Source organism: Cladophialophora yegresii (assembly GCF_000585515.1).
Source record: "Cladophialophora yegresii CBS 114405 chromosome Unknown aczIN-supercont1.4, whole genome shotgun sequence".
NCBI lineage: Eukaryota > Fungi > Ascomycota > Eurotiomycetes > Chaetothyriales > Herpotrichiellaceae > Cladophialophora > Cladophialophora yegresii.
Genome location: NW_006913048.1, coordinates 2,279,446 through 2,305,372, shown reverse-complemented (window position 1 = coordinate 2,305,372; position 25,927 = coordinate 2,279,446). Strand labels below are relative to the sequence as shown.

General features: G+C 55.7%; 10 protein-coding genes across 10 annotated transcripts; 7 read left to right on the top strand and 3 right to left on the bottom strand.

Moving 5' to 3' along the window:
* Positions 1–1,102: 1,102 nt before the first annotated feature.
* Positions 1,103–2,602, top strand: A1O7_06170 (uncharacterized protein; the record flags this gene model as incomplete). The annotated part of the gene is made up of 4 exons (XM_007760173.1): positions 1,103–1,441; positions 1,502–1,791; positions 1,847–2,121; positions 2,229–2,602. 4 exons carry the CDS (start codon positions 1,103–1,105, stop codon positions 2,600–2,602), a joined length of 1,278 nt encoding a protein of 425 aa, XP_007758363.1.
* Positions 2,603–2,805: 203 nt separating this feature from the next.
* Positions 2,806–4,887, bottom strand: A1O7_06169 (uncharacterized protein; the record flags this gene model as incomplete). Its single annotated transcript, XM_007760172.1, has 8 exons — positions 2,806–2,970; positions 3,051–3,595; positions 3,652–3,999; positions 4,067–4,195; positions 4,252–4,420; positions 4,499–4,591; positions 4,669–4,733; positions 4,809–4,887. 8 exons carry the CDS (start codon positions 4,885–4,887, stop codon positions 2,806–2,808), a joined length of 1,593 nt encoding a protein of 530 aa, XP_007758362.1.
* An 840-nt stretch (positions 4,888–5,727) lies between these two features.
* On the bottom strand, positions 5,728–7,123 carry A1O7_06168 (uncharacterized protein; the record flags this gene model as incomplete). The annotated part of the gene is made up of 2 exons (XM_007760171.1): positions 5,728–6,119; positions 6,190–7,123. The coding sequence occupies 2 exons, from the start codon at positions 7,121–7,123 to the stop codon at positions 5,728–5,730; spliced, it is 1,326 nt and encodes a 441-aa protein (XP_007758361.1).
* Positions 7,124–7,612: 489 nt separating this feature from the next.
* Positions 7,613–9,056, top strand: A1O7_06167 (uncharacterized protein; the record flags this gene model as incomplete). Its single annotated transcript, XM_007760170.1, has 3 exons — positions 7,613–8,301; positions 8,352–8,477; positions 8,555–9,056. 3 exons carry the CDS (start codon positions 7,613–7,615, stop codon positions 9,054–9,056), a joined length of 1,317 nt encoding a protein of 438 aa, XP_007758360.1.
* Positions 9,057–9,390: 334 nt separating this feature from the next.
* A1O7_06166 (uncharacterized protein) lies at positions 9,391–11,222 on the bottom strand (the record flags this gene model as incomplete). The annotated part of the gene is made up of 3 exons (XM_007760169.1): positions 9,391–9,770; positions 9,849–10,203; positions 10,257–11,222. The coding sequence occupies 3 exons, from the start codon at positions 11,220–11,222 to the stop codon at positions 9,391–9,393; spliced, it is 1,701 nt and encodes a 566-aa protein (XP_007758359.1).
* Positions 11,223–11,923: 701 nt separating this feature from the next.
* A1O7_06165 (uncharacterized protein) lies at positions 11,924–13,768 on the top strand (the record flags this gene model as incomplete). Its single annotated transcript, XM_007760168.1, has 3 exons — positions 11,924–12,099; positions 12,197–13,112; positions 13,175–13,768. 3 exons carry the CDS (start codon positions 11,924–11,926, stop codon positions 13,766–13,768), a joined length of 1,686 nt encoding a protein of 561 aa, XP_007758358.1.
* Positions 13,769–14,374: 606 nt separating this feature from the next.
* A1O7_06164 (uncharacterized protein) lies at positions 14,375–16,411 on the top strand (the record flags this gene model as incomplete). Its single annotated transcript, XM_007760167.1, has 1 exon — positions 14,375–16,411. One exon carries the CDS (start codon positions 14,375–14,377, stop codon positions 16,409–16,411), a length of 2,037 nt encoding a protein of 678 aa, XP_007758357.1.
* A 907-nt stretch (positions 16,412–17,318) lies between these two features.
* Positions 17,319–18,276, top strand: A1O7_06163 (uncharacterized protein; the record flags this gene model as incomplete). The annotated part of the gene is made up of 2 exons (XM_007760166.1): positions 17,319–18,077; positions 18,145–18,276. The coding sequence occupies 2 exons, from the start codon at positions 17,319–17,321 to the stop codon at positions 18,274–18,276; spliced, it is 891 nt and encodes a 296-aa protein (XP_007758356.1).
* Positions 18,277–19,489: 1,213 nt separating this feature from the next.
* Positions 19,490–21,458, top strand: A1O7_06161 (uncharacterized protein; the record flags this gene model as incomplete). Its single annotated transcript, XM_007760165.1, has 3 exons — positions 19,490–19,810; positions 19,891–21,309; positions 21,417–21,458. 3 exons carry the CDS (start codon positions 19,490–19,492, stop codon positions 21,456–21,458), a joined length of 1,782 nt encoding a protein of 593 aa, XP_007758355.1.
* A 742-nt stretch (positions 21,459–22,200) lies between these two features.
* On the top strand, positions 22,201–24,247 carry A1O7_06160 (acetyl-CoA hydrolase; the record flags this gene model as incomplete). The annotated part of the gene is made up of 8 exons (XM_007760164.1): positions 22,201–22,254; positions 22,312–22,400; positions 22,448–22,826; positions 22,895–22,978; positions 23,048–23,311; positions 23,372–23,521; positions 23,602–23,931; positions 24,020–24,247. The coding sequence occupies 8 exons, from the start codon at positions 22,201–22,203 to the stop codon at positions 24,245–24,247; spliced, it is 1,578 nt and encodes a 525-aa protein (XP_007758354.1).
* Between the last annotated feature and the right edge of the window lie 1,680 nt (positions 24,248–25,927).

Here is a 25,927-nt window from a genome sequence, read left to right as displayed (position 1 = left end):
AGACGAGGCGAACCATTACTCCATGCGGCAGTATCATGAGGTGATGGAAATGTGGGGTTGCAGGTCACCCACAGCTGAGGCACATTGCGGGTGTAGTGCGGGTGAGGAGCGGGAGAAGGTGCAGGTGAGGTGCAGGTGAATGTGCAGATGAGGTACAGCTGAGGTCCCGGTGATGTAGGAGCACGGGTCTTTGTAGTTTCACCTTCCACCTTTTTCACTGCAGCGTGAACATGTATGATCTCGACCAGTGGCTAGACTGATGCAGGCTTCTCCTACCTCAATCATCAATCTCCAAGTACTTCCATCGCAGGCCGTTCGACCACCAGTTTCCCGACGACAGTCAGCGCAGAATGCAGACAAGTCCACGACGATAGCCTGTGCGGCATGTCGGAGGAAGAAGGTCAAATGTGACTCCCGGAGACCAGCCTGCTCCCAGTGCAAGGAAGATGGCCTGCCGTCGTGCAAGTATGTGGAATGGAAGAAGACAGGATTGCCACGAGGCTACGTCCGAAACCTGGAAGCTCAGATCCGTATGAATCTACCATTCTCGAAATCCGTGTCTTCTCAGTCACACTCACTGGTTCGTAGAAGCACTCCAAGCAGAGAATGATGAGCTTCGCAACCTACAAGGCAAGCCGCCGCAAGGTGGCAGCCAGCTCTCACACGCGCATGCGGCCACTCGATATGAATTTCCATCCGATGACACCCTGCCATCGGGGTTCCTGGGTCAGAACTCTCCTTACGCGCCCTCCGACCATGATATCCTGATGCAGGATCCTGTCGATATCGCTAGACTCGCAATCTCAGAACTTCTTACGGCCGAGGATCAAAACAATCTGTACGTCGTCTCGTCTGGTCTAGCTGTTACTCGCATGGCCGGATCATCTGCTGACGGTCATACAGCTGCACCCTATATTTCGAACGCTGCCATCCCTTCGTGCCCATACTACATAGGCCCAGTTTCAGCGTCGACAAGGACGCACACGTGTCTCTATCCGTCTTTGCACTTGCCTCTCGCCACACACCCTCCATCGCATCCAAGTCCGACATCTTCTACAGTCTCGCCAAGCAAACAACCCAAGCTACCTTTATCAATCCTGACATGAGCACCCTTAACGCATTGATACTGCAGGCCATTTACGAGATCGGAATGCCCAATTCCTCGGTGCACGCGTTAACGACCGTAGGATCCGCCGTTTCACTTGCAAGTGCCTTCAAGTTGCTGAGAATGGAGGATCAAGAGGACGGCGACAGCAAGCCGAATCGATGGATGGACCGCCCAGTAGATTGGGTCGAGGAGGAAGGCCGGCGGAGGGCATTCCTGATGGTGCTGAGTCTAAGCCGTTGGATGGCCTTGATTCAGGAGCGCGAGATGGGGTTTCCGGTCAAGCGGGACATCACCGTCATGTTACCTATAAGTGATGAGGCATGGTTCGCCGATGTAAGTACTTTCAAGAAGAGTTATGGGAGGAATACCAGTGACGACAACTGATGGACGCAGCCAGCTTCACGGCCAGTCGCGAGGTCGGTAACCGAACCGATCACTTCTCTCCGCCACGCGTGCGAGGCAGGTCCGTTTGCCAGGTTCGTACAGGCGCTCGGCTTATTCGCCAAGGTCAGCGACTTCAACCAGACATATCGACTGCGAAGCAGCAGTGAGAACGACGAGGAGTTGTCCAAGATCGACAGCGTTATTCAGTCATATCTAGGCTCCTTCCCAAGCAGCTGGCGGACATCTCTGCTTGAAGGTGAACACCTGCTCGACCCTACGACGCTCGCGCTCGCCCATAGGTGAGGAGCTCCGGAAAAAGTATTGATGCTTCCACGGCCGTACTGACGCCGACAGCGCACTACTCCTGCTACACCATCCCATTGCGCGCAGAGAATCGCACGGCTCCTCCAAAACCCGATGTACCGCGGCGGCGGAGGAAATTCTCGACGTCGCATACACAATCCTGGACGTGCCCAATACTGGAAACTATCTACTCCCTCACCCCCTCGTGCTGGCTGCGCGAGTCAGACTACTGGAGTTGGTGCAGCGCAAGGGCCACTATAGAGGTCGAGACATGGACCTGATAGTGAAGGCGCTATTGACATTCGGGAAGCACTGGGGCATGCAAGGTCAGTCAGGTCCAGTGAGGCAATGCTCTTGCTCGAGACTCACATGATTGGTGAATATTGCTATGATGAACGGGGCACTAACGTTCTCCGATCGTGGTGCCGTTTAGAGAAACTCACCGAACATGCTGGCAAGATCAAAGCCAACACCGTGCCGTTCGGCGAGCCTTTGACTCACGTCATACCAGTCACGAAGCAACCCGTGTCAAGACAGAAGACCGCGCAGTTCGTCCCCAGCGTGCCCAGACGGCTCGTCGGCAGCAGTGGTTGGGGGTGGGCCAGCACCCTGGGAGGGGACGTTGCGTTAAGCGATGAACAGGTAGGCGGAGGAGTTCGAAACCCGGGCAACACGAACGTCAGCCCAAGCAATTCGGGACCGTTGCTGGATACTAATCTCATGGACGCGGCGATTTTCTCCGGCGACATCTTCGACTGGACCATGGGACTTGGGACGGATGCAATGGATACCGCGCCGATTCAATAAAACCATGGTCTATGTGTCGTTTCAGAGATGCCAGGATTCAAAACTCGAAAGATTCTTATGGCAGATTTTTAGAAGGCCGTATTCCAAGGTTCTTAGCTGCTGCATATTTACAGTTGTCATTACGGACAAAATGTATCCATGGTGGCCACGAGATGAAGATGGACTAATAATCCTCATTCTTATGCTCGTCCTCGTCCTAGGTCCTATTCCCACGTATGCGGCGGGGCCGCAGCGTGCTCGACCGCCTCCACCTCCGTGGCGGTGACTTCAAGGTCATCCTTCTCTGACACAAATTTCCGGGGCATACCTAGCGCGGCCTCATTGCAGACATAGCCCTTGAACTTGCGAGCCGGGAGATTTGCTTGGAACTGCGAGAGCGAAACCTTGTCAGCGATGACTGATCGAGAAAAGAAAAGAAGACAGCACACGCAAGGACAGCCAGGCTCACCATCACGTCGATTTCCTCGAGGGTGCGGTCCTTGACCTCCGGAAGGAAAAAGTAAATCCAGGCCGTGGCCACGATGGCGCTTGGGAACCAAATGAAGCCGTATTTGGGACCCCAATTCATACTGTCCGGGTTGATAAAGTACGGGGCGGTGAAGACGCTGAGCCACGGCCAGAAGAAACCCACCACGCCAGCCAGGCCGAAGACGAAGGACCTCAATCGCAGGCTGGGCATCTCGCCACCGACCAGCCACGCGTAGGCGGCCAAGCAAGCGTTGTAGAAGAACATGTAGATGATATTCATGGCGACAATGACCTTGCCGGTCGCAGAGCCCTCGGGCTGGGCCTTGTACACGCAGGCTTGGATGAGCTGCATGACGCCGCAGATGACCATGCCGGACATCAGGATGGTCCTGCGGCCCAGGCGCGTGACGAAGAGGGATGATGCGAGAATACCGACAACGGACAAGGCAGAAAGGACGCAGCTGTCTTCGAAGGGCTTGCCGACACCGGCCATTTGGAAAAAGTAAGTGCCGTACATGATCATGACTGTGGGCGGCAGACGTTAGCTTGAGTAGGCTGAAGGACATGGGGCTGGGCCTTACACATGGCGCCGGGAGCGGACAGGAGCGTGAGGGAGCCAAGCGAGAGCAGAGTGCGACGGCGTTCGATCTTGTTGGTGAAGATATCGGTCCACGATCCTTCGCCAGCACTCTCCCTTTCGAGATTATGCGCCGTCTCGACCGCCAGGATTTCGGCATCGACGTTGGTGCCTGCGGGTCTCAGCCACAAGAGGGCCTTGCGAGCTTCTTCCTTTCGGCCATGGGTCAACAGCCAGCGTGGCGACTCGGGGATAAAGATGATGCCAACGCCGAGGATGAGTGGCACGACGTAGATGATGCCGAGGGGAATGAGGTAGGATTCCTTGCCCGGCAGTTTTTCGGTGAAGTTATCTTTGCAAGAAGGTCAGCCGGATTGCGGACGCTTTGAATTTTGCGCGCGGGTGCTGTGTATGCGTACCAACGATATTGCCAATCAGGGAGCCCAGTGCGACCCAGAACTGGAAGAAGACGTAGACGAACCCGCGAAGGTGTGCTGGGGCGACTTCTTGCAGGTACAGCTGGGGGAAGGTCATGAACCAGCCATTTGCTTTGGTGGTGGTCAGTACATGGTGGATGCCAGTCTCGCGAGGAGTGTGAACTCACCAATACCAATCATGATACGTCCGACGTACAGGGCGGCGACGTGGGTGGTGCCCATCATGATGGCGTCGCTCACGTAGCACCAGATGATGGCGAGCCAGACGCATTGCCTTCTTCCGAACCTGGTCGACAGTGGGCCTGAGAGCAGTTCAGTACTGAATCCATATCGGGCCTCCTCGCAATCCAACGGAAAGTGGCAAGGGGGAGAAGGAAGAAGATGTCACGCACCCACGAAGCCACAACCGATGACAGCACCGATGGTCATGAAAGACGATATCAGCTGCTGGGTGACGGGACTCAAATTCCAGCCGGTGGGAGACAGCTCATCTCTGTGGCCGAAGACCTGAAAGGAAGAACTCAGTATGGTTATGGTACCCCTCCGTGAGACCCCCTCTGAGGCGTCTTCGGGACGTGACTCACTTTGTCAAAGCCCACCATGGCTTGAATACCAGCGATGAGACCGAAATCGACGCCGTATTGGAACGCTTCTCCTGTGTCAGCACGGCTTTTCTTTTTCACAACCCGTTGGAAAAAACAATGCAGGAGAAGAGTCAACTCACGACCCATGGCGATCAGCAGACATGCCAGCAAGCATTTCCAATTCGCCGCGATGCTGTCGTTTGGTGAGGACGCCGCCATGGTGGTTGTTTTCTGACCGTGGTGTTACTCGAGAAGGGCAGCCCGAATGTCCCAATTCAGCGGTGTTTGTGTTCGCTGGGACGAGACAGAGACAGAAGGAGGAGGATCAGGATAACTGCACTCCGTAGATCCACCTGCTGTTGGGCGTCCTGTCTTGAAGGGTGGGGGTCCGCATTCTGTGTAATCTGGGGCCCCAGACGTGTACATGTACTCCATGTCCTCGCCTGGATAGTCGCCTTGCGCGGCCCGGCACAATGTTGTATTGTTGACCCGGCCACGTGCGGCACAATGTTCAGGTGCAGCATTGGCCCGCTTCTAGTTTGTTCTTGGCGTGGACGGCATGGGCTTCATCCCCATAGTGGGCCACTATCCCTGCAGGTTAACGGACGTCCCCAAGATCGGCGTCCCCAGCCTCTTGGAGCCAGAACAGGACGTCGACGTCCCCTCCTCAAACACAGTGGGGCGGCGCCATCGCGGGCTGTGATGGTGCTCTCATCTGGTCGATTGTATGACACCCTTGGCGAGACCAGTGCCGTTCGTGTGGTCGGGAGACAGAGTATCGTGTTTATGGCGTGCCTCGGTCAATATCGCACACTAATGCGCTAGAGGATGGCGAGGACGGGACTTGAGCCCGTCGAGGGTAGTCACCTACTGTAGCTGGCACAAGCGAAGTGACCCCTGAGCGGACGAGAACCCGGTTTCTCCGCCCAAGTCGAGAGTGAGAGAAGGCCTGGAAACCCATGGCCGGGGACTCCAAAGATCTGGTCCATTTGTACCAGTAGACGCACATTTGCGAAGTGCTTTTGAGCTGCGATAACTAGTCAAGGGATTTAGATGCTTCTACTCGTCATCTACAGAATATCCAAGTTTCCTGATCCTCCTCAGTGCCTCCTCCTCAGCGTCGTACCCGAACAACCCTTCGTTCCAAGGTTTTGGAGGTTCGCCATCCTCAGCCGCCCAAGTCCAAGCATACGCAGACCTGGCCGCCGTGCTTGCATCCTTCATGGCGGCATCGCGGGCTTCTTGCTCCGGCCCGTCCAGCATGTGGTTCTTGCCGCGCTGTTCGCGGGCGAATTTCTGGATTTGCGTGGCTCGTGAGTACCTGAGTTGCTGGAATACAGGACCTACGTCCCGCAGAGGCAACAGTCGTAGACACTGCGCCAAAGCAGCGGCGTCCTCGATGGCTTGCGATGCGCCTTGAGCCTGGTAAGGTAACATTGGATGGCAAGCATCTGTATTCCATGAGTACGGCGGATCCAAACATTGTCATTCGCATGAACCAGAATGTGGGGTGGTACGAACCTCCTATCAGCACCAATTTGCCTCGATGCCACCTCTGCAAGGGAGGCAGGTCCATCAACTTCCATTTCGTGACTGTGCCCGGCCTTGCGCGGTCGAGCAAGGCCTTGACCTGCGGACACCAGTCCTTGTACAGCTCCTTCAAGTGCTCGATCTCACCTTCCATCTTGTACGTGTTGTCCATGGTTCCGTCGTCAGGAAACACAGTGACGACGTTGAACATGGTTTCGTTCCGCAACTTGTAGCCCACAACGTGCATTCCGGGTCCCCACCATCCAATGGCCATGGGTGTCTTGACGCAGTCCGCCAGCACAGGGTCACCTGCCATGTCTTCCGTAGGCACTGTGAACCTGTAGGCGTAGTCCCCTGTCACGAAAGGCGGCGCGGCTTCCTCGCCCTTTAGCACCACCTCGCGCATCGACGACCGTAGCCCATCGCTTCCAACGATAAAGTCACAGTTAATCTTCTCGCCCGTGTGCAGCGTGATGCTGGCGTCATCGACATCCGCACCGATGACCTTGGCATTGACCTTGATGGGGATCTTCAGCTCCTCCACTTTCTTCCTGAGAGCCTCGTGCAAGTCCGCCCTATGGACATGCCAGTGTGGAAAGCCGTATTTCTCCTGGATCTGCGGCATCATCGGCGCCTGGGCCAAGACCTCGCCGTTCTGCCATCTGATGACTCTGCCGTACCTGGGCAGAACTACATTGTCGGCGAGGTACTTGTCGACACCCCATCTGATCAAGAGACGCGAGCAGTTTGGGCTGACTTGGATGCCGGCACCTAGCTCACCGAGCTTGGATGCAGCTTCGAGCACTTGTACCTCTGCGAGCCCAGTCCGGGAGATGGCGATGGCGGCAGCGAGGCCGCCTAGTCCTGCGCCGACGACAACGACACGAAGGCGTTTGGCTGGGGGATCTGTGCGCGACGGTGACATGGCGAAAGTGTTGCGTTGCGGTGCCTCGCTTTCCTCGCGTCTCGACTGTCCGGGATTGAGACAAGTTCACACACTTACCTCTTCTCGTTCGAGACATGGCTCAATGAGCACAGGCCCTGCATTGTTGCCGTCAAGTCCCCTGCAGAGTAGTGATCTGCCGGTATGCATTGCAGTAGATCGTCTGGAACGGGGAGCCGCACTGGTGGCACTGCCGGCACAATCTTACCCCGCCAAGCGACACGGCTGTCAAGGCTGGCGAACACTCCTCCGGCTGGGATCTTTCCCCAGATGGCAAAGGTACTTGCCAACATTCTACCGTGCGCCTCCACGGCGTAGGGATCAAGCCATGTGACACGATGGACCGCGCAGTGGCGTAGACACCATGCCGAACTGATACTGTACAGCAAGTAGGTCGTGGCCATCATAGCTGTGGCAGCTGCATGTACGCGCCGCGCTGTCAGTCTCACCAAGGGTCATACAGTATTCACAATGTCCCCCTCCGCAGTCGACAACCCGGTGCTTGACGTGATTGTCGTAGGTGCCGGGATTGCTGGTCTCGCCGCAGCGCTCGCCATCCACGACGCCGGCCACAACGTCAAAATCGTCGAGGGCGCAACCGTTCTACGAGAAATTGGCGCCGGCGTCTTGATCTCAAGCAATGCGACCCGTGAACTCATCCGCTGGGGGCTCGAAGACGATCTGAGAGATGTCATTGTCCAGAGCCGTGTCTCGAGGGTGTTGAGATGGGACAATGGAGATGTGCTGAGCGAGGTCAAAATGGACCCGAGTATTGCCCTCAAGAAGTACGATGCACCTGTGTGGATGCTCCATCGGGCGGATCTTCATACGGCCATGCTGAAGAAGGTGCAGAGCCTGGGCATTGAGATCAGGCTGGGGTCGAGAGTGCTCGACGCCGATGTGGACACAGCGAGCGTGACTCTCGCCTCGGGAGAAGTCCTGTACGCCGACTTCATCGTCGGCGCTGATGGCGTCAGGAGCAAAATGCGCGACATCATCTCGCAGAAGCCCGTGCCCGCGCTGCCAACAGGAGACTACGCCTTCCAGTTCGCGCTGGAGATCGAGAAGTACAAGGACGATCCAGTGATTGCGCCGTTGGTGGAGGGCCATGCCGCCACTGCTTGGTGGGGTCCAGGCAGGCATGTTATCGGGACATTGCTGTAAGTGCGTCAAAAGCAGTACCGTAACAATGATTGATCTAGCGTGGCAGTCGCGGCGAGAAGCTCTTCAATTGTGTCGCAGTCTTCCCTGACGATGGCTCGCTTGGTGACGAGCACAAGCAGTTGGGAGCAGACGTGGACGAACTCCGCCGGAACTTCAGCGACTGGTGTCCAGCGTATGTCCTGCCCTTCTCTTCTCCCTCTCTTTTGGCCTGGCTCTGAGAGCTCAAGAAAGACTGATCATCCTTGGTAGTGTGCGCACCATCCTCTTTCACGCAGACCCCAGGTCCATCGTCAAATGGAAGCTTCAGGACCTCGACCCACTCAAGTCCTGGCACCGCGGGCACGCCGTCCTCATCGGCGACGCATGCCACCCCATGCTTCCTTACTTGGCGCAAGGAGCTTCCCAGGCGATCGAGGACGGCGCCGTGCTGGCCCAATGCCTCGCCAATTTGCCCCTCGACCGCGTCGGTCTCGCATTTCAGGACTTGCGATTTGCCCGCGCCACGCAGATCCAGCAGAACGCACGCAAACAGAAGACCGAGAACCACTACCCAGATGGGCCAGAGCAGCGGGCACGAGACGAGAGGCTCAAGGATCCGACGCAGGTGCGGGCGTGGCAGTGGGAACCGGTGGTGGGCAAGCCGACCAAGAACTGGAACGACGGGCTGTTTGGGTATGATTCGAAGGTTGAATGTGAGGAGTACTTCAAGGAACATGAGGCAGGACGAACATTAGTGAAGCAGGCTGCATAGGCTTGATACGTGATGTTGAAAAAATACTAAGCCTCTACTGTGGTAGGGCGTCGCCATCGTCTCAAGCACGTCCGATTGCCTACCTAGGTACGTGAGGGCTAGTCCCTCAGCTATGACTGTGTATGCCACCTGTGCCGGTGGGCGTGCCTGCCTCAGCCTGCCTCACATGGCATGGGCAGGAAAGGGACAGCATGCCTATCACATCTACCACCTTGCACACTGGAGAACTCCGTACAGCTCTTGTGAGGTTCTCGACGTAGCACAGTTTGATCATCCACGAACGCAAGGTCCTGGACATAGAAAAGCCCTACTCCAGTACCAACTATCCCAGGCATCAGAAGCTAGCGGCAACCGGTTCTGCAGACTGTTGCACCGAAGTCCCGTTTGTCAACTCTGTCCCATTCCCATTCACCGAATCTGTCCCGTTCCCATTCACCGACTCTGTCCCATGCGTCCCATTCTGCTCAGCTACCGCGACTTTGCCCACAAGCTCCGCTATCCGCTCGTCATCATAATACGCCTCGTCCTCCGCCTTCCTCTCCGCCTTCTGTTTCTTCACCCGTTGCAGAAGAGCGCGCACCTTGGGATCAGTGGAGAACTGGTCCGGCACCGTGTCCCAGACTTCCGGCGGGGTGGCATCGGTGGAGCTGTGTTTGCGACTCCATTCAGTGAAGAGCAGTGACCGCGATGACTCGATCATGAAGGTCATCATGCCTGTGTACATGTTAGCCGTGGCTACGTTTACAGGCGAGGAGAGGAATAGTGCAGAAGAGAGAGGACGGCATCACTTACCCTGGAACAAGATCCTGGGGTCGTTTCTCTTCTTTCTCCGTTCCTGGACATAGATGTCCCCGAACCCGCCATGTGCCGTGAAGCCAGCTTCATAGACACCTCCTCCGGGTCTGAAGTTGGCGCTCCGCCCACCGGATGCACCATAGATGTTGGCAATGAACTCGCTCGCGGCGTTGCGGTGGAAATAAGGCAGGCGGAAACTGTTCATGGCCACGTCCCAGCGCGGGCCGAACCAGATGAAGTCGACGAGCGGCACGTTGGGGTCGCGGGAGCGTGCGGTCAAAAGAGTCCAGACCGAGGGATCTGTGTGGTCGACAGTCGTGCTGCCCTGGGCGACGAACTTGGTCATGTCGTACTGCAACGGAGATCAGTATAGCTGGTGTGACGGGGGAAAGCGGTCTGGCATACCTTGTAAGGCAAGCAGTTGCCGTGCCACGCCGCCACGTCGAACGGGCTATGGTCCTGCATCAAGGCATGGTATTCGCCGTTGATCTTCTCGACGATATGCCACTGCTGATGTAGCTCGTCCATATCGTCCATGTACGCGACGGGATACGCAAAGTCTCGCGCATTGGCGTTTCCATATCCTCCGATCGGACCAAGGTCTGGCAACTCAAACCGCGATCCCCAGACCTCCAGGATGTACCCTCGCGCCTCTGCTGTGCCGGCCGCTGGGTTCACGCAGAATTTGACGCCGCGCGGGATCACGCAGATCTCGCCGGGCTGGAGGTAGAGTTTGCCCATTTCAGTCTGGATGTCTAGGTTGCCCAGCTGGGCGACTAACAGAAACTCGCCATCTCCGTTCAAAAATGCCCTCCACTTCATTGGCGCATTGATCATAAACACGTGCAGCGCGAGGCCGTCGCGCATATTGGCATCCCCAGAGCCACCCAGCGAGTGCAGGCCATCCACGAAATCAATCTCCTCCCCTTCCTGGGGAAGCTCAAAGGGCGCCCACTCGATCTGTGACGGGTTCATCTGGACCTTGGGATTGGCGGTCAAGAAGCAACTCTCCACATGGGCTTTGGACTCGAGCACGCCCTCTTGGAAACCATGGTTCGCGACCGACGGCCGGCAGCGGTACATGTACGTGCTCGCATTGGCATGTCTGCCTGCTGCGAAGGCCGACGACGTGAGACCTTCAGTGTACAAGTTGAATCGCGGGACCTGGGGGTGATTTTGCGCAACAGGCAGTGTGCCTGGGATGATTTCGCTCTGGAAGCGGTTACCGTAGCCCCATTGGTAGTCGTAGGGGTCCTCGATGCGTGTGGGCCTAGGGGTGTCGAGGTCGGTGTAGTGGAAGACCTTCTGGATGTCAATGGGTTCCTTTGCCTTCGTGGAGGGCGCCACTGGCTCTTCTACCGGTCCTGGCATCTTGTCGTCGACGGTGTCGGGTTCAAATCTTCAAAGGCCGTGCTGTTCTGCGTTCTCTTACTCCAAGACGGAAGCATGATAAGTTCCAAGACCTCTCCCGGGCCGAGGAACGCATACATACATACAAGTCCCGTCCGCTACACATCTTCGCCTGGACCCCCTGGTGGTCGCGGTCTGCATGATTGGCACGGCGTAAGACTATGCCGGTGGTAAGTCTCCGCTAAAGATGTGCCAGGCGAGTCGGGGAAACATTGGACTTTTGTCAGGGGTCCGCTATGCATCCCCCGGATTCCCCGGTTTGGCTCTCCACCATTTTGGCCCCGCCAAGTCATCAAACCAGTGGCAGGAGAGATGGTCATCTACTGTGCACCGCATACTGGAACGAGTCTCCCGCCATCGAATCTGCAGTACTCCGTAAGTGGTCCCACATTCGACATACGGAGTCCTGCTATGCCGTTTGCGCTTGCCTCACCCCGCCGTGGGCGAACGCTCTGGACTCCGAGTCTCCCTCTTATCGTGTGGGGCTTTCGGGTCAAGGTGAGCATTCATTCCACGGTGTAACTTTCACCGCAGTATCTCGTTGTGATGGATCCAGTTCCAAGACCACAGCTCTCGCCACGAAAGAAATTGCTTTATGTCAAGGAGCCTTGTTGGCAATGTACAGGAGCTGAAGCGATCTCGACCGACATGGAAGAGCAACCATGCACATCAGTCGTGACATCGCAGGTCTCGGCACTGTCAGCACGGACAAGACATACTTCGACGGCACGGTAGCACAATTCCGGGGGATACCTTATGGTGCTGTCACGCGGCGATTCCAAAGACCAACGATTGTGGACGAGTGGCCTACGAAGGCTCTCGACGCCTGCCAATTCGGGTCCGTATGCCGTCCTGCTACGTCTTTCGTTTGTTCCATGTAGACCCTATTTGTGCTAGAAGATCAGTTACCTCCAGTGCTTACATAGTCACGACAGCCCAGTCTCACCCACACCGGCCCTTGCGGCCACTCTGAACCTCGTTGGCGCCACCCTTGAAGCCGAAGACCCTATTCCTCCTGCCGACGAATTCCTGTGTCTCAACCTTAACATCACAGCACCCACGAACAACGATGCCGCCAAGAAACTCCCCGTCCTCGTCTTCATCCATGGCGGTGCGAACTGCATGGGCGCCGGGTCTACAGCCGGATATAAGGGCGCTCCTCTCGTCCATATGTCCTTGGGCATGGGCCAGCCAATCGTGGTGGTCACCATGAACTTCAGACTGGGGGCTTTTGGATTCTTGGCGTCGGCTGATCTCGAGGAGGATAATCGGGCAGCCGGCGATCGCGGCGTCGGCAACTATGGGATCCACGATCAGATTGTGGCGCTGCAGTGGGTGAAGAGGTATATTGGTGCATTTGGCGGCGACCCAGGGCAGGTGACGGTGGTTGGCCAGAGTGCTGGTGGAAGTGAGTACCTTGGTTTCTTGATTTCCGCGGATCCCGTCCTGACTTTGCGCTATTTACTGACTTGGAGAGCAGGTGATATTCATATTCAGATGCTATCGCGCTGGGCTTCGCGCGAGCAATTGTTCAGCCAGGCGGTGATCATGTCGGGCAACGCCGTGCTCACCACTCGTAGCCTCGAGCACCAAGAAGGCATATACCAGAAGTTTCTTGCACACCTGCAGATTCCCTCCGATATCGCTGCATCGGACAAAGTCCAGCGTCTGCGCGATGTCCCAGTGAATGAGCTGTTGAACGCATACATCGCCACTGGATCGCCGCTACCGAATTGGCAAGCCACAGTCGATGGGTTCCTCCTCGATGATCTTCCCCGATCGTCGACGATAGGAGACCAGCAGTACGACACGTATGTCCGCAGAATCATCATTGGTGACTGTGAAAAAGAAGTAAGCTCTCCTTCCGAATCTGCATTTCCTCACCTCCTGGCCGCGTCTGACCTCTGCGACAGGGAATCATCTGGGCCCCACGTATCGCCAAACTCGGCTGGACACCCGACAAGATCCGCGCCTTGCTCTCGTCTTGTTTCCCTGCCGAAGTCGTCGACCGTATGACCTCGTCCTACAACCTCTCGGACTTCTCGCCCGAGCAAGCAGTGGCCATCCTGGAACCGTTCTGCAACGATGCAGAGTTCGGCCGCGATATCCACGCGATTGCAAAGTCTTTCAGCGCCGGCGCCGGGAAGGCGTTGTACTACCACATGCGCTATGGCAATCCATTCCCGGGCCCGTTCCAGAACCTGGCACACCACGCCGTGGACTTGCTTTTTCTCTTCCAGACATACAACCACCTCTTGCCGGACAAGCTGGCAGAAGCAGCACAGCAGATGGGACGGCACTGGATAAACTTCCTCAACGGCGGCGATCCATGGCCTGCCTACAGTGAGGGAGAGAGCTCCATGTGCTATGGACCAGAGGAGGTGGCGTTGTTGGGTCGGAAAGAGGATGACATGGGCAGATATGAGCGGTGGGAAAACTTAGGCGGCACGGATGAGTGGCCCAGGTGCAGTATGATCATTCGCGGGGAGGTTGCTTCGCTGGTGTGATAGCGAGTGGAAAGGACCTTGGCACTTTGCTGACAGCGACCGTGAGATCCCAAGACTATTCCGGCCATAGCCACCAGACGTCAACATATTTATTGGATCTGAGTTTGCCAGGACACAGAAGCACAGCGCTCCTACCAAGTTATGTACTTCGTACTCCGACATGTCAGCAAAGAAACCTGCTTTCCGAGCATCAAGCCGCCGCTACGGAGTATTTAGAGCAACAAGGATTGGGCGTAGGGCTCTTCTGAGACGTACCCATCCCCAGATCTGGCAATCTTGAGCCTCGGATCCAACTGGAGGCCTGAAAAAGTCTTTCTCCTTCCGGTATAGCGGCCCGTTGGGTTGCTTACTGTGTAGCCCCTATTCACGGTCCCCGTCCTTTGACACCCGCACCACCCGGTGCGCTGGGAGCCAAGCGTAAGGCGCTCTACTCCGGACTTAACCTTGGAATTAGCATCCCGTAGCCGATGTACAATATCTTTAATGAAGCTCCCAAGGCCACAATGCATGCTTCCTGCGAGCCTATTGCAACTGTACTCTGCTTGCACAGGGTAGCCACCCTCGCGTTCTCTCTTTGAACCACTCTCGTTTTGTGGGCACTCATTCATGGATCGTTCGCCGCCCGGAAAACCATCACAGTTTCAATTACCGTACGGATCATTGAGCCAACATGGATTTCAGTTTCAGAACCAGATCCCTCTCCAGGGCCGAAAGCAACCGCGACCTCGGTACAATTCCCTACCTGGAGAGGACGACATACACAACGAAGGCAAACAAGGACCACCGATCACGGCGACAAGAGATACGGAACGGCACAGCGGCGGCAAGAGGGTCATCTTCGCTTCCCTCGCGCTGATTGTGGTGCCAATGTTAGGTCTCGCGGGCCTGCTGCTCGGTTTGGTGCTGGCCAACGATGTCGAAAAGCCCGCGGACAGGTCGTCGGGCACCTTGACCTTGAATTTGAGATCCGAGTTTGATGATGACGCCTACTATGTGGACTTCAATCCTACCACGCTCGTTACAATCGCGTCTTGGTCATCTACAGTTGCGCCCTTACTGGCGGTGTGCGCAATGATCCTGGTGTCTTTCCCGATTGCTCAGTCACTGAAGGCAAACTCGCAAATGGCCGGGTCTGAGCTGCCCACTCCCTGCCAGTTCGCATTACTCCTAGACTGTCTTTCCGCTGGCATCACTCCGCTGTGGAACGCGCTTTCATACTGGCGTTGGCCTCAGAAGGAAGGAGCCATGGCTTCGAATGTGCGCAATGCTTTGACGGTCCTGGCGATATTTATGGTCCTGGGATACACGATCGCTGGGGTAGATACTTGGCTGCATTTGGTCATGGAAGCAGTCAATGTAGAACTGGTTGACGTCCAGCCCCCGTCTCAAGCCCTCGGCCGCGGGCTTCCTGATGGCCCATGCTCCAACCCGACAGCCGCTGATTTCGACGCAGGCGATTGTATCATCAGACTCGGCGCAACGAGTGTATTCCTCACGGGCGCGAACGAAGCGGCAAGGGTTATGAGTAACACGTCCACCACCAACGCCGTCTACGACATGTATATTGACGACACACACTTCGCCTACCTCGGCCCTTCCATCATTCCTTCGAACCTCGACTACCGGGCAGAATCTCTGGCAATTCATACGGAGTGCAGGCAAATGGGCAAGCAATGCAACCTTGGGGTCAACCAGTCCGGCACATCAGAGCCGTTCCACTGCACGGACGCATTCTACGGTGATTTGGCACAACCGATCATCAATGGTGATGATACGGACGGTGTTACGGGTCTTGCTTTTCGCTCTGCCGGCATTGTGTTCTTTCGGGACCCTGGTCTCACTCAGCTGGCAAACAAGTCTACAGAGACGGAGAGCTTCCTGACACGTCCAAGCAATCCACAGCATCTCGCTGCTTGGGCAAAGGTTGAATTGGGCGCCACAACTCTGCAAACCGCCGATGGTAATGTGGTCACACCGACACACGGCGGCACCAGTTGGCTCCTCAATTGCTCTGCGACCGCCTACGACATCACCTATAGTTTCGTCAATGGCAGTCTTCGGCACGCGAGGGCCGAGGTGGCAAACGGCTCTGTGGGGACTATTCTTGCCGCTGGCAACTACTATGGGTTCGGCAAAGTGGCACTAGAAACTGCGGCGTACTCGGCAAGTCAGTACAACAACACTGCGCAGATGGCCGATGCGTGGGCGAGGGCATACTCCAGAACCGCCATGGCACTGGGCTCCGGCATCATGACGGCAAGGGCCGACTTGGACGAACAAATGCGCAGCACGAGGCTGGTCTCCAGAGTGCCCAAAGCTCCCCTATACACGCTTGTTGCCTTGAATACTGTTTACGCGGTCCTCGGATTTGTCCTCGCCTGGCTAGCACTAAGCTCCAATCCGTCCGAGACAAATGAGTTGCGAGAGAAGCTGAGCACGGCAGGCCTTGTTGCCTTTTGCTTTGAAGGTGACAGAGCTGATAAACGCGTGGACAAGAAGCGGGAGATGTTTGCTGAGTACGAAGGTGCCCCTTCCAGTAGGGTTGGAGTTGAGGAGAGTACCTACCACGGAGGATACGTCTTCAGGTTGAGATACGGGCCGCACAAGGCCGTGCCGGACCATTTGTCTGCTGATGGACAATGAGAGACGTATGTCTGTCGTTTGACGGTGCTTACGACCCATAATAATATGCGCCATGTCTTTCACAAATGCTTGTTTGCCTGCCGTGCCTTTTCATTAATATTTCTTTGTCTTGCCGCGCCGTGCCCCTTTCGGCTCAGCCTCGTGTGTTCCCTGTGCGCCTGGGTGTGTATAGATAGTCCACTCTATCAACTGTTCATGCTCTGCCTGATAAGCATACTCCCATAGCTTGCCGTGTAGAGAGAATGTGTCTCTCCTTGTTGTATCTGCGCTCCATTCCCCGTGCTTGTGACGTTCTCTGCGGCCCCGTCTCTCGCGATGCTCTCCCGACTGCGCTCTGTCACCAAGAGCTGTCCATACCGCGAACAACACCTCCGCGAGTCGCTTAGTCGTCTGTTGATGATGTGATTGAAGCAGTTGCCACCTCTTGCCAAGCAACCACGTCCCTTCTCCCACATTGTTGTCCTGATCTGTCGCTTTTTGCCCCGTAGCCGCAGCCGTAATCTTCTCATTGTCTCTGCAGACAGAGTCGTTCCCCTGCCTGTAGCAGCCTCCTTATGCTCATACACACGGAGCAACTTCCTCGTTCGTTTGTTCCTTCCTCCGCCAAACAATGGATCTTTCCCCAGACGAAGAGGAAATGTGCAACCTCTTGATCAAAGACGTCTGGACCGACCCCAAACATACCCTCGGCGGTATGCCCACAGAGATTCTCCAGCGTATTCTCGTACTCCTCTTCGCCCAGTTCGTCATCCGTCCTCGAGATCCGCTTCGTCCTTCCCCCCAACGCCCTAGGCACCAATACATGGCCGTGTTCTTGGTCTGTCGACGATTCAAAGAGGTGGCAGAGCAGGTATTCATACAGAACTTTTGTCTTCGGATCCCTGGTCGCCTTAATCAGTCCAACACCATGGTCCCGGCGGCCCTGCCACCATCCCTCGCGGCGAAACTCTCCGCTAACCTAAGATACCTCGAAATGCCCCTCATGGCGGTTGCAAGTCTTCGATGGGACGGTGTGCTCAGAGGCTTCTCTGGGCTACGAGAGCTTTGCATCCGACCTTTCGCCATCCAAGTCCCAGGCCCGGCTGACCTACCAGATGAATGGGATGTCAGGGGGCCGCTACCACCCTCGCTACGAGCGCCATTACAGGCACTTAGGTTTTCATTTGGACTACCACACTCCTGGCCTGGGGATGTCAGCTGGCGCCGGCTGCTGTTACCAGTATCTAACGAGCTCCTGCACTTCGGCTTGGCGGTCAGAAAGCTCAAGAGTCGCCGACTTGCACGCCATATCCCTGTACCAAATCTCCTGCCAATCACACACCCTGACTATGCTTGCCGAACTGCAGAGTACAAGCGCTCGTACTGGCTTGCGATCTACATACTCGAGTGGATGATGGATCTGCGACGTCACGTCTTCCTCAGCGTTCAAGGCGATGAGCCAGAAACGCACTGGGTCTACGCCCACGTAGCTAATGGGCACATCGATTTCCTGAGGATCTTTTACTCCACGCTGCTGGTTATGTGGCAAGAGGGCGATCCAAACGGCCTGCCCGCTTTGAGAACAACCCTTCTTGAGCGCCAGACAATGGGTGTGGGGCCTTTGAAAATCAAGCTGGCTATACAATTGTTCATCCAGCGCCCTGAGGAGGACAAGGTACACCTTTGTGTAAGTACAGCGTCGAGCTCCAGAACGATGGCTAGCGTCACAAAGGAGATTACTAATGCTGTCATAGGAAATCGAATGGGACCTTCTCAAAGAATGGTACTGGGACGTGCCTGTTAGTCAACCCTACGTGCCCGAGCCTCGAGATCAAGCTGCATTTGACCAGCTTCTGGGGCGCGCAGTAGACATAGAGTGGGTTTAGAGCAACCAATCACGCTGAACGATATGGTGAGCGGCATTCTTCGAGCATTGGGCAGCGTAGATTAGCATGGCGTGGCACTAGGTTGTCTGGCAGCTCGAGCTGCACAACGGGAAGTGCAAGGACAAGGCAGGACACAGGCGCTGGCCCAGCTTGGCTAGCATACGGGGACTTGCAACTCAAGCACACGGTAAAATACTGCAATTAGTGCAGGCAGACCGAGAAGAAGGCCTTCAGATGCTGTACATGGTAGTGCAGAAGATAGGTCAAGAACCGCATCAGAATGCATATTACTCCTCACAGTTCTCCCAGTCGCTGGGTGAAACCGTGTCGCCATTCCCATAGTAGGAAACAAACACGCAACGTAAGATGCAAAGCCTAAACTGAGTCTATATATTTTTTGAAGCAGCACGTTTCACCGCAATCGACCATAGGATGTGGAAAACAGGGCTTCCCGTTCGCTCAGCCGTACTTAAGCCACATGCCGGTCAGTTAGTACTAAGGTGGGTGACCACTTGGGAATCCTGGCTGTTGATTGTCTTTTTGGTTCTGCAATTCTCCTTTGAAGATTGAGAGTCGAGATGAAGTGTAGAGAAGTTGTTGTATGAATTTTTGGGCCACGATGGATGCAGCGTCCCCTGTTCCAACAAGCGAAGAGCTTAGCATAGCCATCCGGCGGCCTGTATGCGACTATGATGCCATCGTGGGGGAGTCAGGCAGGTGTTGGAGAGGGTCCTCCTTCTCTAACAAAATTGGGTTGCCTGTGTCCTTTTTACGGCCTGTATCTGCTTTGGCGAAGTAGGCAACCGTCGCTACTACCAGATGAAAGCACTCAACGACTATCAGGTTCCGAATATGTTCTGAGCAGTGGTCTAATGCGAAGGACGTTCCCCAAGTCTTATACCCCCAGCAACACGAGTAGAATCTACCCCGCACCTCGCATGTCCTTACTGCTCGGCGCCAATAGCAATGCCAACGGTGCGAGCTCATGCGATGCTGACTCAGTATTCCGCATGCTGGCGAGACCTGGATGGAGGAACATCACGCGAGCGAAGACGAGACGACCGCTCCGGCCGCCGCGCTGGTAATCTCCTTCCTATCTGATTGTCTTCCCCTGTAGACGGGAATGAGACTGGGACAGTGACATCCGACATACCGACCGCCACGACATGTATGAAGCAGCTTCCTGAAAAGAGATCCAGCTACTCCGGCCAAGATGCCCATCGTCGGCAAGGACACGCCAGAGAGCGTGTCGATACCGACGGCCACGTTGAGGAAACTCTCCGGGTCGCGAGTAGATCCTTACACGCGCTACGTTGCCTACAGGCTATTCAAGGACCTCAATATACCCTCCCAAGGCGGGCGAAATATAAATTCAGCTCTGTCCAACCTTCCTGTCCATCTATCAGTGGCGCCGGATGAGAAATTGTCCTTTGGCTGGGGTCTATCGAATGTGATTCGCGACAAGGCTGTCCATGAAGGATCGTATGAGCATTTGGCCATGCTGATAGCGCTGGGCGAGACCTTCCGTGAGCCTGTGAGTCGTCTCTTTTGTCGATGAAGGAGTGTGCTATTGTCGTCGCCTTTCCAGCGCAATTGCTCATGAAGAATACGCAGTACGGAGCCAAAGTGCTTATGGAACTGGCACGTGCAGCAGCAGATCCTGAAGACGTGACGCCTCACTTCTCTCAATGGAGAGCTGCGTTGCATGGGTGCAACGGCATCTTTGCCGCCTCGGACTTTGGCCTCCTGGTCGAGAATTATCTCCAACTGGATCCCTACCCTGTCAGCATCCCCGTCGGTATGAGCGCCGAAACTGTCTTTCCGGCAAGCGCCGTCGCCAGGGCTTTGCAAGCGTTGATGAGCGTCACGCGTGGGGACCAGAAGCAGGTGACTTTCACCGGCAGTGGTATCATCTCCTGGTTCGGGGCAATTGCCGAGTGGCTCTGCGATCTTCGCATAGGGGTCTACGACTCGGCTGGCAAGGAACTACGCATAACTCACCCGGATCAAGAACCGCAAGTCAACCTGGTATACGTGACAGAGGCGGGCCTCAGGGCAACCTTCGAACCGCCGCAGCAGAACGGGGTAAGCCATGCGCAAATGTCTCTGGTCGACCAAACGTACTCTCCTGTCCTCCACACCATGCGGATCGGCGGACGGGTTGCGTGGCAATCACTGCTGCCGCGAGTTTTCGGCAAGAGTTTTCATTATCTCGACCATGACCACTCCAAAGCCTTTGGGACGATGATTGGCAGTGCGGCCAGGATGTTCGAGGGTCTAGCGCACGGCAAGGGCCACGAGGAGCACGGCCAGCTGGTGTCCATCCAGAACCAGAGCAACACCGCTTCTTACGGGGCTGGACTGATCCAGACGATCACCGACTGGCTACCGGAGCTCAGGCGCTTCCAGGGCCGCATGGAACGCTCCCTGAAGCTGTCCCATGACGAGGCCTCCACTTCGTACGTTGAAAGCCTGAGCAAGATACGCAAGGCCTGCCATTGTGGCATCTGCACGTCCAAGGATGAAGTCGGCGCGGACAAAGAAGGTCATCCGCCAGACCACGGGTACTGTCTTGCGGTCTTGGTTGAGACAATCATATCGTTGGGCCTGGCTCTGGCACGAATGGCCGTCACTGCGCGGTTCTTCCCCACACGCGCCGGCATCTATAGCTTCTACCAGAGCCAAGTGGCGAGGAGGATGGAGGCGCGAGGCCTGCACTGGACGATGCACTTCAAACTCGTGTACGGCAATGTGTGGAACGCTACCAACGCTGTCCGCCTGGCGACCTCGGTGCAGATCTTCACCGGGTCGAGGCCCCAGAAGGACCTCCCGAGTAACCTGGTCGCTTTGTCCCATGAGGGTTGCTGCGCGTATTTCATGGACCTGGAGAGAACCATGAAGTCGACGTCGGACTGTCCGCAGGTGCGCCTCGTTCGTGTTGTCCCGGGCGGAATCAACGTGAGTGAGAAGGTATTCGACCGTGCTGCCATGGGACCAGTAAAGGATGCCGAACCAGATGAGCCATGGGAGGAGGTACGTTAAGCTCGTGGCCAAGAGACTTTTGTCGATGTTCGTTGACACAGTCATCGTTGTCGTTGTTGTTGTCAAGTCCTCGACTCACGTGCTGACAAGATTTACAGGTCAAATACGATCATTTGCCGCAGCCCTTGTTCTTAAAGTGAGAGTGGCTCACAGTGGCGGCAGGAATTCAGACTGTATGTTAACATCTCAGATTTGCTCGCGTCCTCGAGGGGATAAACGGTGCAGCGGAGACGGCTTGTTCACGGACCAAGGGAGATATTTGTTCTCGACGGGGTTTTACTGTGGTAATTAGAGCACGAAGAGCTCCGGAAGCTTCGACTTCAGGTGGTGGGCATAACCCAGATCTCAGCCCTGCTTTGGCGTTAGTGAAGGTAATTACACTTACGAGAACACGAGTTTATATTGTCCTGATCGAACCAGACCGGAGATGGTTCGGTTGTCGTAGCAGGGAGGCACCAATTTTGTTTCGTTAAGGACATGGTGCAACCGGTAGTCGGTAGTCATTGGCCAGGGGGTCCCCGTGGAGCTTGTTCCGGGCGGCCGAAGAAGCACCCAAACCGTTACTGCGAGGCTGATCGCGGCTTCTTCCTGAGTCACCGCGCGTTTGATTCGTGTGTGCCATATCCGAGCATGTCCGACGAGGGGCTCCAAGCAACCACAAGCTCCATTCACCCAGCCATTGGCGCCACGGCCCAATGACGAAATTGTGCGGACGCTGCTTTGCTGCGTGGGCTTCTTTGCCGGCCAGAAGCTCCTCGACGTGTTGCTGATAAAGGCAACATACTGTGTAGTCCCGCACAGCAGGTCGAACCTCAGTCCACCCAACGCCGTACGACACGGCAGATTGTGTGTCTCTCAGTCTTTGCTCTCTTTCTCGGTGCCATGGCCGCCTCGGCGCTCCTGAAGAGCCGATGCAGGCGAGCTAGCTATCTCAACGTAAATGAAACAGCTCTCGGACTCATCACTGGCCCTGCAAGCTAACAACCACGGCAGAAACTGGCCAAGGCAGAGGATCTGATTGACCTCTTTCCCCATGGCTCGTATATTGGCTGGTCCGGCTTCACGGGCGTCGGATATCCCAAGTACTTCCGCCTGAACCCGTCAAACACCACAGCTGACGAGCTCTCAGAAAGGTACCCACAGCACTGGCCGACCACGTAGAGAAGAACGGCCTGCAAGGATCTCTCAAGTTCAATCTATTTGTCGGCGCTTCAAGCGGAGCAGAGACGGAGAACCGATGGGCGAGACTCAACATGATCGAACGGCGGTCGCCGCATCAGGTGGGCAAGGAAATCGCAAAGGGCATCAACAACGGCAACATCAAATTCTTCGACAAGCATCTCAGCATGTTCCCCGTGGATCTCATGTACGGGTACTACACCAAGAACAAGGCGAACAACAGACTGGACGTGGCCATTGTCGAGGCCAGCGCCATCACCGAGGATGGAGGCATCATCCCGGGTGCGAGCGTCGGTGCCAGTCCTGAGATCATCCAGATGGCAGACAAGGTTCGGAGGAGATGCCCCCAACTTAGAGTCACTGAGCAAGGCTGACTCACGTATGTGCTTGGATGCAGATCATCATCGAAGTCAACACCGCTGCGCCCAGCTTCGAGGGCCTGCACGACATCACCATGACTGATTTGCCGCCGCGGAGAAAGGTACGCGAGCTCAACATTGCGGGTGTCAACCCGATTCAAATTCATGGCTGACGAGAACCAACATCAAAGCCGTACCTCATCATGTCGCCAGAAGACCGCATCGGCACACCACATATTCCAGTCGACCCGGAACGCGTCGTCGCCATCGTCGAGTCCGACTACCCAGATCAAACGACCGAGAACGCTCCAGAGGACGAGTCATCCCGCGCAATCGCCCGCAATCTGATCGAGTTCTTGGAACATGAAGTCAAGCAAGATCGACTGCCGAAGAACCTGCTGCCCCTACAGTCTGGGATAGGCAACATTGCCAACGCAGTGATTGGGGGTTTGGCTGTAAGTTGTTCGACCCTCGATCTTCATGGACTCCTTGACTTACCTCTTGGGCCGGTTTAGAAAGGCGGCGCCAACTTCAAGAACCTGAAGGTGTGGACCGAGGTGCTGCAGGACTCGTTTCTCGACCTCTTCGACAGCGGGAACCTCGACTTCGCGACCGCGACGTCTATCCGCTTTTCGCCGGGTGGCTTCCAACGCTTCTATGACGGGGTAAGTAAGCAAGCGAGCCGTCAGAGTGTTGTCGGGCGAGCTACGTTCCTACAGTGCTGACCCCCACCGTTCATCCACAGTGGGAGAACTACCACGCCAAGCTCCTCCTCCGGTCCCAACAGGTCTCCAACTCGCCTGAGATCATCCGCCGCTTGGGCGTGATCGGCATGAACACGCCCGTCGAGGTCGACATCTACGCCCACGCCAACAGCACCTGCGTGATGGGCTCTCGCATGCTCAACGGTCTCGGCGGCTCGGCCGATTTCCTCCGCTCGGCCAAATACTCCATCATGCACACGCCGAGCACGAGGCCATCCAAGACGGATCCCACGGGCGTGAGCTGCATTGTGCCCATGTGTACGCACGTCGACCAGACGGAACATGACTTGGATGTTGTGGTGACGGAAATCGTAAGTCCCTCGCGGCGCAGCAATTTTTGGCCTGGGTATCGATAATTATTTGGCGATGTTTCGAGCTAACGCTGGGTAACACACACAGGGTCTAGCGGACGTTCGGGGCTTGTCGCCGCGGGAGCGAGCTCGAGAGATCATCAAGCACTGCGCGCATCCAGACTATCGGCCCATCTTGCAGGATTACTTCGACAAGGCCGAGTTCGAGTGTTTGAGAAAGGGAATGGGGCATGAGCCGCACTTGCTTTTCAATACCTTTGATATGCATAAGAATCTGGTGGAAAATGGGACCATGAAGATCAAAGAGTGGAAATAGAGGAACGGGGAAAAACTCCAGCATGGCGTGAAACAAGGTCAACGCAGCGTGGACTGACGTGTTGTGTGATGGTCATTCCAGGGGCTCATTCTGAAGGATTGATCACCGTGGTTCATCTGGTGTATAGTACGCAGGCCGTTCGAGGGGTTTCTGGTCGAGCTCGTCGTGAAGAACCAAAGTTCAGTGTGATTTCACATGGTTTCCTCTGTGAAAGCGGGTGTAGTCGGCTCTCAACCATATAGTCCAGACTGTCAGCTCTGTAGGAACTCTTGCAAGAGGCAGCGGCCATATTGACGTGCACTCTACATTTCAAGCTCAAGGCTGATGAAGGCTGACCGGAGCCAAACTGGTAGAGCGGTTGACTAATCCTGTTCGATCGTTCTTTAGATGCATATTTAAATCGCGTCTGATAATCCACATCCCATAAAGGAGCGGGGTGAACAAAATCGTAAAAGGTATCCTGCCGACCGCAAGCGTAGACCGGCGTTGCACCATTGCTGATTGCTCTTGCGCCATCGGCCACCAGTGGCTCTGCGACACCACCTGATTAATCGAAGCCATACCCTGCGTTGCGGTCGAAGTGGCGTTTTCTTGACCTGTCTCAGAGGCCGGATACAACTCCAACAGACCTGGCGAAATTGCTTTGCTTGATCATTCCACCTTTGATGTTTTTAAGTACGGCCACGCCATCCATTTCTAAAGCATAGCTGAAGGACGGCATCTTGAACATGTCGAACTTGGCAGAGAGCATCAGGCGGGCCCTGAAATTGGACTCCCCATGCCCCGGAAGCCAACTGGGGATTTGTCGGCGCGGTCAAACCGACGGAGGAACTGTCTGTTGCCATCTCCCTTCGGTATCGCGATGGGCCGACGTGGGATGCAGAGAATGTTATTCCTATTCCAGCCGAGCTAGCGGATGAGAGCTCATTGCCACCAGTTCTTGAATCCTTCAAGCCCGTGCCTTCCCTAATCCCAGACATTGATACCTTGGTCGAGGACAAATTCCTCTACATCGCTTGTTGGGCATAGGCGGCATGTAGCAATATGACATGTCCGAGCCAGCCACCCCACAAAGCCTGATCTGCTCTACCCGCGGCTCTCAAATGGCCAAAGTCTCAAGGTCAGGACGAAGCATTCACTTCACAAACTCCCTCTATGGCGCTTGGGACGATCAGTCTTCCAGTGCCGAAGCTGGCGCTGGCGCCTGGAGCGCGAAACTGAAATCATTCCAGACGGCGGGCTCACCATTGACAAGAGCTCTCCCGCTCGACTCGCACTCCAAGGCACCGCGTGTGCATCAGCTTCGTCTCCAAGACCGGATGCGTCGTGTCAGTGCTCCTTGATTGATCCGTGTCAATTTGGATGAACGGTCACGGCACTGCAGCTGATTCACACTGCTATGCGAGGTCGAGTAGATTGTGAGCAACGAGGCACAGTGGGCGAACCTCAAAGATAAGTCGGCGGGCCAATATGGGAATTTGCAAGTAATTAACACGCCCGCGACGTGTAGCTATCCATGGCAGTCGCGCCTGTCCTTTTTCGTCTTTTTCAGAGTCAGCCCTCTTTTCTCACTTACCTCTCACATCTCATTCACGTTTCACTCATTCACGTTTCACTCATTCACGTTTCACTCATTCACGTTTCACTCATTCACGTTTCACTCATTCACGTTTCACTCAT